Source organism: Fusarium solani, assembly GCF_023522795.1.
Source record: "Fusarium solani strain SB1 chromosome Unknown bctg00000012, whole genome shotgun sequence".
Lineage (NCBI taxonomy): Eukaryota > Fungi > Ascomycota > Sordariomycetes > Hypocreales > Nectriaceae > Fusarium > Fusarium solani.
Window position 1 is genome coordinate 1,817,561 of NW_027072146.1, and position 14,839 is coordinate 1,832,399.

Below are 14,839 nucleotides of genomic sequence, written 5' to 3' on the forward strand. Positions count from 1 at the left end.
CCTAACCAATTTACTACTGGCAATGGAGTCTAACGAGATATATGACCAAGTTAATAGGCGATACGGCTCAATCACGAAGAGCAGCACCGGTCAGTATGAGCAAACCGTTGCGAAAGCGTTTGGGTACACAGAAGAAGAGCTCGCTGGTATCCCTGAGGGTGCGAACCTGGGCTTGAGCTGTGGCAACCCAATTGCACTCGCGAGGCTGAGAGAGGCGCGCCTATCCATGTCCCGCGTCGTTTCGTTTTGTTGACTGTTAAAGGGCGAAACCGTTGTGGATCTTGGGTCTGGTGCTGGCTTCGATGTCTTCACGGCTGCAAAGAGAGTCGGTCCTACAGGCAAGGCCATCGGAGTGGACATGAACAAGGTGAGAAAGTCCTTGCCATCCGGATCGAGTCTAGCATCCATTTAATAACGCACAATAGAATATGGTAGACAAAGCCAATGCCAATAAAGCTCACACCAATGCCTCGAACGTTCAATTCATCGAAAGCGCCATCACCTCTATCCCGCTACCCGACAACACTGCTGACTGTATCATCAGCAATTGTGTCATCAACCTTGTCCCTGCAGCGGAGAAACAGCTTGCATTCAACGAGATGTTCCGACTGCTCAATCCCGGCGGGCGGGTTGCCATCAGCGACATACTGGCGCGCAAGGAGTTTACCGAGGAGATGAAGAAGAGCATTGCTCTATACGTCGGGTGCATCGCTGGAGCTAGCCAGGTCAGCGACTATGAGGCCTTTCTCAAGAATGCAGGTTTTAACGGTAAGCCGAATCGTCCCATTAGAGTATAATGGAGCCTAATTGGTCTTTGCCAGCTGTTCTCATCGTGGACAGCAAGAATGACTTGAATGTGTACTATACCGCCGCTGAGGCCAAGACATCGTGTTGTGGGATAAACACTATCGAAGAGGAAGAGGAGGCACCATCTTGCTGCAGTTCAAAGACGAAGGAGAATTGCTGCAAGCCGGAGGAAAAGGAGTTATGCTGCGGAGCTGACTCGTCCACGTGTGCTTGCCAGAACCAGCCGAGTTCGATGGCAAGTGAAGCCGAGACACTGGCTGCTCGACTAGGGATCACAGACTTTAACGAATGGGCAGGTAAGTACACCGGACGCTTAGTCTAATTAAGCCGCCAACTAAATGTTCCCAGGCTCCTTCCAGGTATATGCTATCAAACCCGCGGCGAACTAAGAGTGATCGGCCTGTAAAATGAGAGTTTAAAGAGCCTGCTCAATTAAACACAATCTGGCTGTAGCATATGCAAAGTCAGCTGCTGGATTATATTGTGAGGAAGCAGCTTGCCACGGCTGCCGGCGGGATTTAGTACTATCTTTTCAACTGTATCCTGATCCATTACTGTACCAAGGGCAGCTCGTAGTTTAATAAACTACATTAAAATAGACCCGTGCACACCAGATCGATTGGCTCGAGCAATATGCAACTGGTCTGTAGAAATCTCTATATCATGCAGCCTACTTTCCCACTTCCCCTTGTGTCTCCTTGGCTCTGCGCTCCTCACGTTCACTGAATCGATCCCCCAACAAGTCAAAGTGGGGTCTCATGACGATGGTATACTTCACAAGCTCTTCCATGCAATCAACAAGGCGGTCGCGGTTTGAGCTGGCAAGCATACGGCTGCCCTCAGGCTCAGATGTGAACTGCGTGTATGCCTTTGGCACCGAGCTCTGGTTGGGAATGGCAAACATGCGCATCCACCGTCCTAGTATCCTAAGCGAGTTGACAGCGTTGAAAGACTGTGATCCTCCGCTGACTTGGGCAATGGCCAGGGTTCTTCCTTGAGTAGGACGCACTGAGCCGGAGGATAATGGAATCCAGTCGATCTGCTGCTTGAAGATGCCCGTCTGTGATGTGGATTAGGTTCATGTTTCTGTACACATTTAATCACAGTTGAGGGGGCTTACCAAGTTGCCATGCTGCTCAGGGCTGACCCATACGTGCCCGTCGCTCCACTTGCTCAATTCCCGCAGTTCTTGTACTTTAGGATGGCAGTGTTGGACGTCGTCCTTCTGGGGCAGACCAGCAGGGTCGAAGACTCGGACATCACAGCCGAGGCGGAAAAGAATGCGCGCGGCTTCGTAGGCCAGCAGACGGGAATATGATCTGGGGATGGTGAGTAAGACTGGTAATATCCGAGCTAAAATGGATGGCAAAAGATCAAATGATGACATCCGTCTTTGTCCCTAGCACTCACCGACTTCTGAGACTACCGTACAGAACCAGAATGCGGAGGCGATCGAGCCCTCTGTCCAAGATCTCGGACTGCACCATCTTGATCGCTGTGCTCAGCTCCAATTCCGAGATCCAGTCATCGGTGGAAGGACTGCCGTTAAAAAGAAAAGGGCGATATTGCTCTCGGATTCCGACGTCATCTTCGTCGGAGCCAATGGCGAGGGACTGATAGCTGTAGGCGGGATCGGCAGCAAGCCTAATTGCTGCCCTCCCAGCGTGGGAGTTGTTCAAATCTCCGTGTCCGTTCATCGCGAGGCCGAGGTTCTGGGTCTGTTTTGCTGAGATGCTACCAGAGAAATATCGATGAACAAGAAGCCCGTGGAAAGGCGCACTTGCGTGGAGGTTGCCTGTGAAAGTGCGAACTCGGACGGTGTGGCGGAGAAGGCTCATTTTTGATGCCGACTTTCCAGGCCAGACACACAGTGGGAGCCCACATAACAAATAGCGCTCTTTATGTACTGTCACCTCCACGAAGGGGAGCACTTTGGGCAGTGCAGACAGAGATTTTTAGGCTTTATAAACTAAGCCAAGCGTGGCTAGGAGCCATGCCTGGACTCACCCACCGCCGGCCATGGCGAGTGAATCCTTGTAGGGTCTGATATTCCCATGCGAGAGAGCCGCCAGGGTGGGCCTCATTTCAATGAAGATTGCGTCTCCATGGTTTCTTGCGGCATCCCTCCTTTCATTTCTCCAGCGTGAAATCATGGGATCTAGGTGCGATGACTGTGTTTTGGGAGCTATTCTTGTTAGATTTAGTGGACTACAAAGTCTTTGGCATGGATGTTCATGCCGCCTGTCTAACAAGTCGCACTGTCGCCAGGAGTTCAAGCTACCGTGATTCATTGCTCTTTGGCCACCAAGGCTTGTTCATCCCAGATAATAACTACTTGCTGTTCCAAACAGTCGCGTCGTACTCATCCATCCACTCCATGAACTCGCCACCGGCTTTGGCCCAGCCGGCAATGCCTTCGAATAGGATCACGCTCTCCATATCGCTGTCGCCTTGCTCGTCGAGATGGTCCTTGAACCATCCAGCTGCTCGCGAGCCCCGGCCCCGAGAGGATGCTGGAAGGAGTCAGTATGCATGTCCTTTCATTGTATGCGGCTAGTTTTGGAGGCAGTAATTCAAGACCTACAGCAGTACCAGATGATCTTTTGGACTCCCGCCGATTTAAACAGGCTGTACAGCGTCGGTATAGTCGGGTAGAGGCTCTGTGCCGGCAGATTGATGGACCCGCGAATGGTGCCGCCCTGGATGACAGAATGGGTGAGTTGATGCTCGATTAGTTGTTGTCTCGGAAAACACGGAAGGTAGGTAGAACCTCGTGGTCTGTCCGGCGGAGATCGATGAGGACATAATTCTTGCCAGCGATATTCTTGCTGTCCTTCATCATCTCCAATGCTCCCTGACGTGTCATGGCCGCAGGGGCCTTGTTGAGGGGAGGAGGGTAGGCAGCATGCCAGGGCGTGGCGGCATCAGTAGAGGCCATCTTAGATGAGCAGATGCAGTTGACCGGTTGGAATGCGAGATTTAGGCGAAGACGGGCGCCGAACCTTAGGAGAGATTTTGTGATGCTCATCACATCTTGGAGGGGGAGGGTATTTCCGAATATGAAGCCCTCTGAGGGCCGAAGGCAATGGGTAACCTCACTCAGACATGGTCGGGACTGTGTCATACCCAGACTATGATTGGCCACGGCCAAAAGTAGATAGCGTTCTTGGGACCCTGTCATGCCCGAGAGGTGATTGGTTGATCAGCTTTGCAGGAACTCAGTCATGCGCCAGCTGTGACTGTGCAAACCCACCAAGCAAATTCCATCACCGGGGGTTGTGTCAAGCCGAGGCTGCGATTGGCTCGACGGGATTTTCGACCGGCAGCGTCCATTGCGATTCCTAGATTGCTGCAAGTTTTGGGGCGCAAGAGGGACCGCGGTGATTCACGTATAAGATCGTGTTCGTCTCGACGGTAGCGATTCATACAGGCACAGCATTCATCTGCATCGCTGGACTCCGAGCCACCCACAACCACCACGCACCACGCAACGGATCGCTTCAAACCTACTACGCAAGACGACCGCCTTCAACATGACACTGGAGAAGAAGGAAGGGTTGGACAGCCATGAGCTGAAGCCTGCTTCACCTCGCGCAGGCCCGTCTGACCAAGATCCTGAGGCCGCGGCCGGGAACACGAGCCCGGTGAGTAGCCGAAGCAACAGCTGTCTGCCTTCAAAGGACTCGGTCTTCTGGATCGCTTCCTAGCTCTGTGGATTTTCCTGGCAATGGCCATCGGTATCATCTTGGGCAAATTTGTTCCCGAGACGGGGCCAGCCTTGCAGACGGGCAAGTTTGTCGGTGTTTCGGTGCCTATTGGTATGTTTTCCCCGAAGGCTTGAACTATTGATCCTTGAAACTGACGCATGCGTAAGCTGTCGGTTTACTCGTCATGATGTATCCGATCCTCTGCAAAGTGCGATATGAATCGCTGCACGAGCTCTTTTCGCACAGGGAGATGTGGAAGCAGATCTGTTTTAGCATCTTCGTCAACTGGATTCTCGCTCCCTTCCTTATGGTGAGTCTCCCTCGCCCGGCACACATCCTTCTCCATGGTATAATGACGTCTCTCCTAGCTTTCTTTGGCTTGGGCTTTCCTCCCTGACAAGTCAGAACTTCGCACTGGTCTTATTCTCGTGGGCTTGGGGAGGTGCATTGCAATGCTTCGTTCTCCCGTCACATCCAGACATTTACAAGCAGCACTGATAACGCCTTTCCTTCCAGGTCCTCATTTGGAACGGTCTCGCAGGCGGCAACCATGAATACTGTGCCATCCTCGTCGCTATCAACTCCATACTCCAGATGGTCCTCTTCGCCCCCTTGGCCGTCTTCTTCATCCGCATCATCAGTCACGAGTCGGGTACGATTGATATATCCTACAGCACTGTTGCCACAAGTGTGGCTGTCTTCCTGGGCATCCCCCTTGGAGCAGCTGTCATCACGAGAATTGTCCTTCGCAAGGTCGCTGGAGCAGATTGGTATCAGCAGACCTTTCTCAAGTTCCTCGCACCTTGGTCCCTCATCGGCCTGCTCTACACCATTCTCGTTCTATTCGCATCCCAAGGCCGACAAGTTGTTCACCAGATTATATCGGTCGTCCGGGTCGCTGCACCACTAATTGTGTATTTCGTCCTTATCTTCTTCGTCACGTTATGGATTAGCAGACTCCTCGGCTTCCGGTTCTCCATGGTGGTAACGCAGAGTTTTACCGCTGCGAGCAACAACTTCGAGTTAGCTATCGCTGTAGCGGTGGCGACTTTTGGCCCCAACAGCGACCAGGCCTTGGCATCCACCGTTGGCCCGCTCATCGAGGTGCCGGTGTTGGTGGGCTTGGTGTATGCTGTTCGCTGGATGGCCAACAGATGGGGTTGGAAGTAAAGAGGTGAGCTAAACTTCCATCGACAACGCGGCTTCGGGGATCTGGTGTGAAGATGCTTCTGTGAGTATCAATAGATAGATTACTTAGACCCACGCAGTCTTCTTGACGTGAATTCTCTGAGAATCAAGCAATAATAATATGCTTCCAGTGTTCTTTAAGGTAGCAAAACTCCACATCCTCGTCGACGTGCGCCTAGTCGAGATGATCCATGAGCTGAAAGATTTTGGTGTTCTTGACAGAGCAGCTGCTATCTCCATGACACCCCAGAGCCGAACGAGCCCACGATGGATCTGCATGGTTGTGGAGTTCGACGAGTATTTCTGCCGCTTTGTCGCATGAGGTTTCTAGGGGTTCCAAATGGTTAGAATGACGGATGATGGAATTTGATGAGTCGGATGGCGGCGAGAGCGCGTTTGTTGGGGCTGAGGAACTATCGGCAGTTGTGTTGTCAAGACCGTTTGCCGCATGCATTTGGTAGTGAAATCCGTGATCCGCTGCTTGGAGCATGAAGACTCCTTTATTTTCTTCTCGGGGTTGTAGCATCGATTCGATCGGCGGCTCGGCAGATGTCGACAGGGTTGGATTTGACAAGACCGATGCGAGGATCGGCACCGCATCTCCGGCCATGCTTGATACTGACCCAAAGGAGCTCTGGGACGGATCATCCATCGGCATGGCTCTCGTTTGCGTTATTCCAAGTAATAAACGTCCACATGTGTTGCATCGGTGTCGAGGATTCAATGCCCGATGATCTTCCTCGGGGAGAACAGATATCGCTCAATTTCATCTTCCGAGACCCCGAAGACGACAAGCAAGCTCTTCAGGCGTTGGTTCTGGACGTTGACGGCCTGAGCAACGCGTTGCATCTCTATAGAGGCTGCTACGCCCATCCGCTCGTACTCTTCCAATCGACTCTGTAGATGCGCAATCAGCTCTTGCCGTCGGGCTCTTGACCTGCGCTGAGCTTCGCGATTTTCTGCAACAGAGGCTGCAGTTTTGTTCTGCAAAGTAGAGGGTGAGTGACAATTGTCCAAGTTGACTTGTGCAGCATACCTTCCGGGGCATTTTGCCTTGAACCTCAAGTTTGGACGTACTGGTTCGTATGGATGACAGAAAATAGAGTGTAGACCGTAGAAGATTAACCAACGGACCGTCGATGCTGTGGCGTCGACGCTGGGTGCGATGATGTAGGTGTTAGGTCCAATCGCGCTGGCAAGGCTTCTTGGGCTAAATTGATAGTGGCCAAGCCAGATTTGTCAGCTATGTTCCTCAACTAGGAGCCCATCTCCTGAGTGGGTGAAGCCCTCCAAGGCGTACCCCGCCCCAGTGTTATGTCTTTAACAGCTAGCGGCCTTTACAGGGGACCTCAGGGAGCGTGACTATTAAGTTCTTAACATACGCCCACTTAAACATTGGGCGAAAGATAGGGGAGAGTGAGGTATCTCTTTTAATGAGAACTCTGATTGGCCTAATACCCTTGTCGTGACCGCATTGGCTTCACGCACTTAGGAGATAGGTTTGCGGTACTCTTAAACTTTATTAAAAAAGAAGCTTAGTAAAATTAAATATAAGGAAATAAAAAATAAATTTAATACAATATCTAAAATTAAATATTATATTTAAGATATTATAAAAGCTTATATTAATAATAAATATTAATAAAATAAAATAATAAAAAATTATTTTATATATATTTTTTTAATTAAATTTAATATATATTTTTTTATTTTATTAATTTTTATAATATTATAAATAAAATTATTATAAATTATTTTTATATTATAAAATAATTTTTAATAATTAAAATTAAGAAATAATATACTTAATAAATAAGTAATATAAATAAATAAGTAATATATTTTTCCCTCTTATATCTAACTTTTTATTTAATTAATTAATTTCTAATTATAAAATATATTATATATAAATATTAAGGCTAAACCTTTTCTTACCCTTTAGGTCCTTTAAAATAACTTAAAGCTAAGTATCTAAAAGGCTATAAATAGCTATTAAGTCTTTAAGCTTATGCTATATTAGTAATAAAATAATATTTAAGCTTAATATAATATTATCTTAAATTTATATAAGCTATTTAATCTAAAAGAAAAGATTTTTATTTATTTTATTCTTAACTTAGATTTATAAAAATTCTCCCCTTAGCTTTATAATATAAAAGAAATAATTAATTAATTACTTATTAATTATAATATATTAGTAATTAATATATATTAGGCTTATAATTTTATTAAGTAATACTTAGAGCTTAAGATATATTTCTATTAAAAATATAATTATTAAAGAGCTAAATATAAAAATCTTATTATTATTTATAATTAATTTTAATTTATAATAAATATAATTATAAAATATAATATTTAATTAAATAATATTTATAACTTTAATAAAAATAATTTTCTTATAAATATAATTATAAATAAAATAATTATTATAAGTTTAAAAAGATATTTAAAGTTAAAATTAATATAACTTAAAAATTAAAAATAAATTATAATTATTTAAGTAATTAAAATAAAAAGCTAAGTAATTTAATTATTTATTATTTATATAAGTTAATATTACCTTATTAATAAATATTAAAAAATAACCCCTTAGGTAATTAAGTTATTATAATAACTTAAAATAATTAAATTAATAATAAAATTAATTTTAAATAGCTTAAATATTTTAATTAATATATAATAAATTAATTAATTAATTTTTATTATTTTTTAATTTTTAATAATTATAAAAATTATTAATTTATTTAATTTAAGAAATATTATAAAAAAAAAATTATTTAGCTTTATATCTTACCTTATTTCTTTTATTTATTTTAATTTCTTAATATTAAGTATTTTAATATATTAAAATAAACTTATAATTAAGAAATAAAATATTTAATTAAATATTTTATTACTTATATTTTAAAAATTAAATCTTTTTTAGCTTTTTATATAATATATAAAATTATTATAATAAAAAGAAATATTAAAAGGGCTTTTAAAGAAATTAATTATATTTTTCTTAACTTAGAAATTATAATCTTAAAGCTTAATATATAGCTATAAACTTTAATACTTATTAAGAAAGGGGCTAAACCCTTTACCCTTTAGGTTTTAAAGACCTTAAAAATTATTTTTAAGACTAAATCTTAGTTTAAATACTATAAAAATAAATTAAAAGGTATTAAAGTAGCTCCTTAGAGTTAATCTTTAAGGCTTTATAATTCTTTATAAAAAAAATAAAGGCTATTATATATAAGGTTATTTTAATAATAACTAAGATTAAAGACCTTTAAGAAATAAATAAGATATTAAGTTAGTACTAAAGGGTTAAAAAGATTAAATTATAGAAAAAAGAAGTAATAATAATAAAAAAAAGAAGATAAGTAATTAATTAAATAAATATAAATACTTAAGTAATAATAAAATTATTAAGAAATAATAATTAAGAAAGGTTAATATAACTAAGAGTTTAATATTATAATATTTATAGTAAGCCTAAGTATAATATAAGGACTTATTAAGTAGTAATTAAAATATCTAAGGAAAAATATAATAAATAATTTTAATTAATTAAATAATTTATAATTTTTTTTATAATAATTTTTAATAAAAAGATTAAGATTTTTATTATATTTACTTATTTATTATATTTACTTATTATATATATTACTTAAGTTTTATCTCTAATTATTTTAATATTTAGGCTAAAGGTTTCTATATACTAAGGTACTTATATTTATTAATAAGTTAGGCTTATCCTTAAACTTATATATATTACTTATATTATTATTCTTAAGGAAATCCCTTCTTTTCCTTTTAGGCTATAATATAGCCTTCCTAATTAGGCCTAGTATATTAATAATCTAGAGATTACTTAGCCTAATATTAAAGGCATATAATTACCCTTTAAGCTATTATATAAGGTTTAATCTAATATACTTCTTTAATATAAAGGCATTGCCTTAATATTACTAAGGTTATCTTAAAATAGCTTCTTTTATTAAGATAGCCTTTAATTAAAGCTTAGATATCTCTATATATTTTCTTAAGTCTTTATACTACTTAAGTATAAATAAAATTACTTTTATTTCTTTTATACTTATAATAACTTATTTATTTTAATTCTTATTAAAAGCTTAGAATATTTAAGCCTAAGTAGCTTTAATATTATAAGAGTTAATTTCTAATTAAATATAATTTCTTTTTTTATTATTAAAATTACTATTAAAATTACTATTATTCGCATATTTATATAAGCTAAGATATATATATTATATATTTAACCGGATAGGTTTAATTAATTAAACCTATAAACTTCTATCTGCCGCCGAGTCTAGCGCCGAGCCCTAGCGCCGATACTTTTTAGGTTTATAGAACTCCGATGCCGACTCTAAGAACTAATCCCTCCGAAACCTATAACGCCGATAACCTACATTTCCCAACATAGTTACGCCTATAGCTACGTAGCTAGATCCTAGCTAGCCATAAGACTTCTTCGATCTTCTTATTTAGCGTTATAGAAGGTATTAACGCTAATAACGAGAGTTATAAGCTACGCCTCGTATAGGTATATATTATTATTATCTCTTAAGCTATTAAGGAAACTAATTTCCTTCTAGGCGAGATACCTATATTTCTTTAGCTTCCTTTTAAGGGCCTTTAATAAAGAAAGCTCTTTTCTAATAAAGTTAAATTAACTATCTATATTATAACTAAGTAGAAAGAGGCTAGGCAAAAGAAAAAGAAGGTTATAGCCAAAGATCACGAGTTTAACCTAAACTTTTCGTTTAATAGGCTATATGCCTACCGTAACGCTCCGAATAGCTCTATATAATATTATCTCTTATAGCCTATTATAAGTACTTTTCGCGCCCCTATGAAGCTTATAGACCTCTTTGGCAAGGTTATCCTAGTTATATAGGAAGGCATACTAATAGGCATTAGCCGCATTGCTTTAATCTACTAGTTAAAGGTCTTTACGGAAAATAGCTATCGCGATCTTATTAGTATATTATTAATTAGTTAGCCGGTCGCAGATTAGTTAACTAGTTAGTTATAGTTATTATTAGTTATAGTTAAACCTTCTCTTATAAGGATAATAGAAGTATAATCCTTTAAGATTTTAACCTCTTTAAGTAGTTAAGAATTATAAGGATAATTAGAAGGTTAATATCAGAGGGGAGCTACTACGCGAAGGGGTTAGATTTTAATTACTTTAGCTAGTTAAGATATAAGCTATTTATTATAAATAGAGCTAGTTTTAGCGCATTATTAAAGCTATTAATAATTATATAGATAAACCTTATTAATTTAAGCCTATTAAGACCTTAGGCTTTAGGTATAGAGCCTTTATTATTAAAATTACTAAGATATTAATTAAGATACTTTAATCCTATTTTAAGTGGCATAAAGTAATAAAATAAATAATTTCTTTTTATTTTTTTCTTTTATTTAAATATTAATATTATTTTTTATTATATTTTTTTTATAATATATATTACTAAGTTAATTTATTTTTTTTATAACCTTAATTATATTTTCTTTAATTATATAATTAATAAGATATTATATTTTTATTATATTATTTAGGCTTACTAAGATTTTATTTTATTATATATAATTAATAATAAGCTAAAAACTTATATTTTTTATAATTATAACTATAAGGGATATAATATAATAAGTAACTAAGATCCTTATTTTTCTTTATTTTTATTAACCTCTTATAAATACCCTTAGAGCTTCTAAATATAGCTTAGGCTTATTAAATAGCTATAAAGGACCTTTAATAGTAATATAATAACTTAGATAATAATTAGTCTTATTATTAAATTAGGTAAATAGCTATTACCTTAGTTAATTATAGTTTTACTTAGAATTTAATCCTTAAGTGCCTAACTAAGTTAGCTCTAAGTGCTCTTATTAAAGCTACCTTAAAAAATAAAATAATATTTTAAGAGCTTATTTCCTCTTAGTAATTATTAACCCTCTTTTTTTTATAATTAATATATATATATTTTTTTTTTTTAAATCTTTATAATTAACTTATATATTTTATAAATAAGCGCTAAGCTTTTTCTCTCTAAGATTTAATCTTATATAATAATTATTATACCTTTATATATTTTTAATAATTCTTTTACTTATATTCTTAAAGAGGCTATTTTATAGCTTAATAATTATAAAAATACTTTTTATCTTAAAGAGATTAATATTAATTAATTAGCTTTAAGTATTAATATTAATTTTTTATAGCTTTTATTTTTTTATTATAATAACTTAGCCCTTAATTATATTATTTTATATATTAAAAAACCTCTAATTTATAATACTTATAAGTAAATTACCTTAGGGCTAGCTCTTAGAGGCTATTTTTCTTAATAATAATATATTATTAATAATAATAATAATTCTTTAAGTTATAATTTATTTAATAATAACTAAGTTACTTATACCTATTTTCTTAATTTCTTTTTTATATTTATTATTTTTCTTTTTTAGGCCTAAGGTCTTTTAATACTATAGGCCTTTAATTTTACTAAGTAGAATTTATTATATTATTAGCTTTAATTATTATTAATATAAATAAGCTTTATGCTCTTTTTATAATAAACTTATAATATACCTTATACTTTTTATTTATTTACTTAATATTTCTTTCCTTAATAACTTAATTTTAATAGCCTCTTTTAAATTTTAATTTACTTATTCTTATTAAAGGTATATAATTATATAATTTCTTTTATTAAGGCCTTTAAGGCTAATAATCTAATAATTTAGTTTTTTATTTTTTTATTTAGGCTTTAATTTAAGGGCTTTAATAGAGGTATTATATAATTATATATCTTTTTCTTTTTATTAATTAAATAACTCTTAGTTTCCTTTTTATTATAGCCTTACTAAGATATCTTTTAAGCTAAGTTAAGTATAAGATTATTTAAACTTATTTAATAAGAAAACCTTTATTAAGCTATTAATAATAAGCTTATCTAAGAAAATATATTATATTTTAATTTTCTTTTTTTTAATTTTTTACCTTAGCTAATAATTATATATATTTATATAATAAAGCTTTATATATAATTAAATAAGCTTTACCTTAATAAAATAAATTATTTATTAATTATTATATTAAATTATAACTTTAATTAATATTATTAAACCTTATTAAGCTATTAGCCCTATAAAGTTAACTCTTAGGGTAAATAATAATTAGCTTATAAAAATACCCTTTTTAATAGCTTATAAAAGAGCTAAGAGCCTTACTTTTATAATAAATATAATAATTATATTTTATTTATTTACCCTCTAGGTAATTATTCCTCTAAATAGCCTAATAATAAATACTTAAGAGCTCTTTTAATCTTTTATATTATTAATAAAGCTTATATTAATAGCTATAAAGAGTATATCCTCTTTAGATCTTTAATTTACTTTAAAGCTAAGGGTATAATCCTTAGTCTAGAATAAATACTATAAGACCTAATTAGTAATTTAATAATATTAAAGGCCTAGGTTTTAATTAAATCTTATAAGCTTATTTATAATAAAGGTAATATTTAATTAAATTAATACCGCGGTATATATAATTATACTTATCTTTCTTAGATATAAGTTAATACTCCCTAGGGATATTAATTTATTATAAGAAAAAGGTTTTTTTTAAATTATTAAGATAATTATTTTAAACTAAGGTAAGGCATTAAGGAGAAAATAATATATTTTATTAATATAAATAACTTAAAAAAGCTATAGCTAGTAGCTTTCTTAGTCTTATATAACTTTTATTCCTAGGAATTAATAAAGGGGTTTTTCCCTCTTAAGGTAATATAATTTTTATAAATTCTTTATTAATATTATTATTTTCTCTTATTTATATTTTAAAAAATAAAAAATATAATTATTTATATAAAAAAATAAAATAATATTATTAATTATTTAATAATAATCTTTACTTAATATTTTCTTTATATTATTACTTAAAAGACCTCTCTTAAAGTAATATTATTATAATAAGAGGGACTTTCTTAGTTTATATAAGGCTTTTTAAAGCTTTAATATTTTACCTAGCTTTTAATACCCCCTTAGTATTTTTATAAAGATATCTTTATTAAGTAAGATATATATAAAAATATTAATTATATTATATTATAATATCTTATAATTAAAGTAATTAATAATAGCTCCTAAGGTTTTAAATAATATACTTATAAGTATAGTTATATATATATCTTAGTTATTTTTTATTTATTAATCTTTATAGACTATAAGATATATTATAACCTTAAGGAATTTATTATATTTATTTAGTTTATAGGTATATATTTAATAATACCTTAAGACCTTATAGCCTCTTATTATTAGCCTTAAGACTTTTTTTTATAAATTTAATTATTTATAGCTTTAAAGATATACCTTTTTAACCTCGTAGATTATATCTTAATATAAATAACTTTTTATATTTATATATAAGCTAAGAAATTATTTTAATAGTCTCTAATATATATTAATATTAGGTTATTTTTTATTAATAAATATAAGGCTTTTTATATTACTTTAGGGGCTTTTTATATACTTATATCTAAAAGATAAATTATATTTCTTCTTAATAGTAATATATTAAGGCTAATTAAGTCTTTAAATACCTTTTAATAAGTACTCTTATAATACTTTAAGGACTAAAAAGTCCCTAAGAAAAATATAATATTAAAGGGGAAGTTTATATATATTTTATTAAAAATACTTTTACCCTCTTTATATATATTCTTTTTATTATATCTTTTTATATTTAGGCTAATAACCTAGGCATAGATAAATATTATTAGCAAGGAATTAAATAATATAGGGAAGACTTTAAATTTAATTAATATATATTTTCTTAGTTTAAGAGGTTATTTTTTATATAGTTTTTTTTATTTATATTAGCCCTAAGGAAAGGATTTTTTTCTTAGAGAGTAATACTTAAGTCTTATATTAAGGGGGTTCTCTTAGTAATTATTACCTTAGTTTTTAGGCCTTTTTTTTATATACTTTATATATCTAGCTTTATAAGAGGATTTAATATAAGGCTAAGCTTATTCTTAGCTAATAGATTAATATAGACCTATAGATCTTAGTTTTTTACTTTTATTTTTAAGATATTAAATTAA

General features: G+C 34.3%; 6 protein-coding genes across 6 annotated transcripts; 2 read left to right on the forward strand and 4 right to left on the reverse strand.

Annotated features, from left to right (window-relative positions):
* Positions 1–95: 95 nt before the first annotated feature.
* Positions 96–1,457, forward strand: MRS44_016621 (uncharacterized protein; the record flags this gene model as incomplete). Its single annotated transcript, XM_065618098.1, has 6 exons — positions 96–158; positions 263–367; positions 426–768; positions 822–1,103; positions 1,156–1,166; positions 1,407–1,457. The coding sequence occupies 6 exons, from the start codon at positions 96–98 to the stop codon at positions 1,455–1,457; spliced, it is 855 nt and encodes a 284-aa protein (XP_065474170.1).
* Positions 1,458–1,477: 20 nt separating this feature from the next.
* Positions 1,478–2,645, reverse strand: MRS44_016622 (uncharacterized protein; the record flags this gene model as incomplete). The annotated part of the gene is made up of 3 exons (XM_046273960.1): positions 1,478–1,867; positions 1,928–2,126; positions 2,218–2,645. The coding sequence occupies 3 exons, from the start codon at positions 2,643–2,645 to the stop codon at positions 1,478–1,480; spliced, it is 1,017 nt and encodes a 338-aa protein (XP_046130790.1).
* Positions 2,646–3,138: 493 nt separating this feature from the next.
* MRS44_016623 (uncharacterized protein) lies at positions 3,139–3,745 on the reverse strand (the record flags this gene model as incomplete). The annotated part of the gene is made up of 3 exons (XM_046276673.2): positions 3,139–3,320; positions 3,392–3,506; positions 3,578–3,745. 3 exons carry the CDS (start codon positions 3,743–3,745, stop codon positions 3,139–3,141), a joined length of 465 nt encoding a protein of 154 aa, XP_046130789.2.
* Positions 3,746–4,340: 595 nt separating this feature from the next.
* MRS44_016624 (uncharacterized protein) lies at positions 4,341–5,684 on the forward strand (the record flags this gene model as incomplete). Its single annotated transcript, XM_065618099.1, has 5 exons — positions 4,341–4,455; positions 4,515–4,625; positions 4,682–4,824; positions 4,883–4,942; positions 5,031–5,684. The coding sequence occupies 5 exons, from the start codon at positions 4,341–4,343 to the stop codon at positions 5,682–5,684; spliced, it is 1,083 nt and encodes a 360-aa protein (XP_065474171.1).
* Positions 5,685–5,877: 193 nt separating this feature from the next.
* On the reverse strand, positions 5,878–6,360 carry MRS44_016625 (uncharacterized protein; the record flags this gene model as incomplete). The annotated part of the gene is made up of 1 exon (XM_065618100.1): positions 5,878–6,360. One exon carries the CDS (start codon positions 6,358–6,360, stop codon positions 5,878–5,880), a length of 483 nt encoding a protein of 160 aa, XP_065474172.1.
* Positions 6,361–6,422: 62 nt separating this feature from the next.
* MRS44_016626 (uncharacterized protein) lies at positions 6,423–6,750 on the reverse strand (the record flags this gene model as incomplete). Its single annotated transcript, XM_046270134.2, has 2 exons — positions 6,423–6,686; positions 6,739–6,750. The coding sequence occupies 2 exons, from the start codon at positions 6,748–6,750 to the stop codon at positions 6,423–6,425; spliced, it is 276 nt and encodes a 91-aa protein (XP_046130787.2).
* Positions 6,751–14,839: the final 8,089 nt, after the last annotated feature.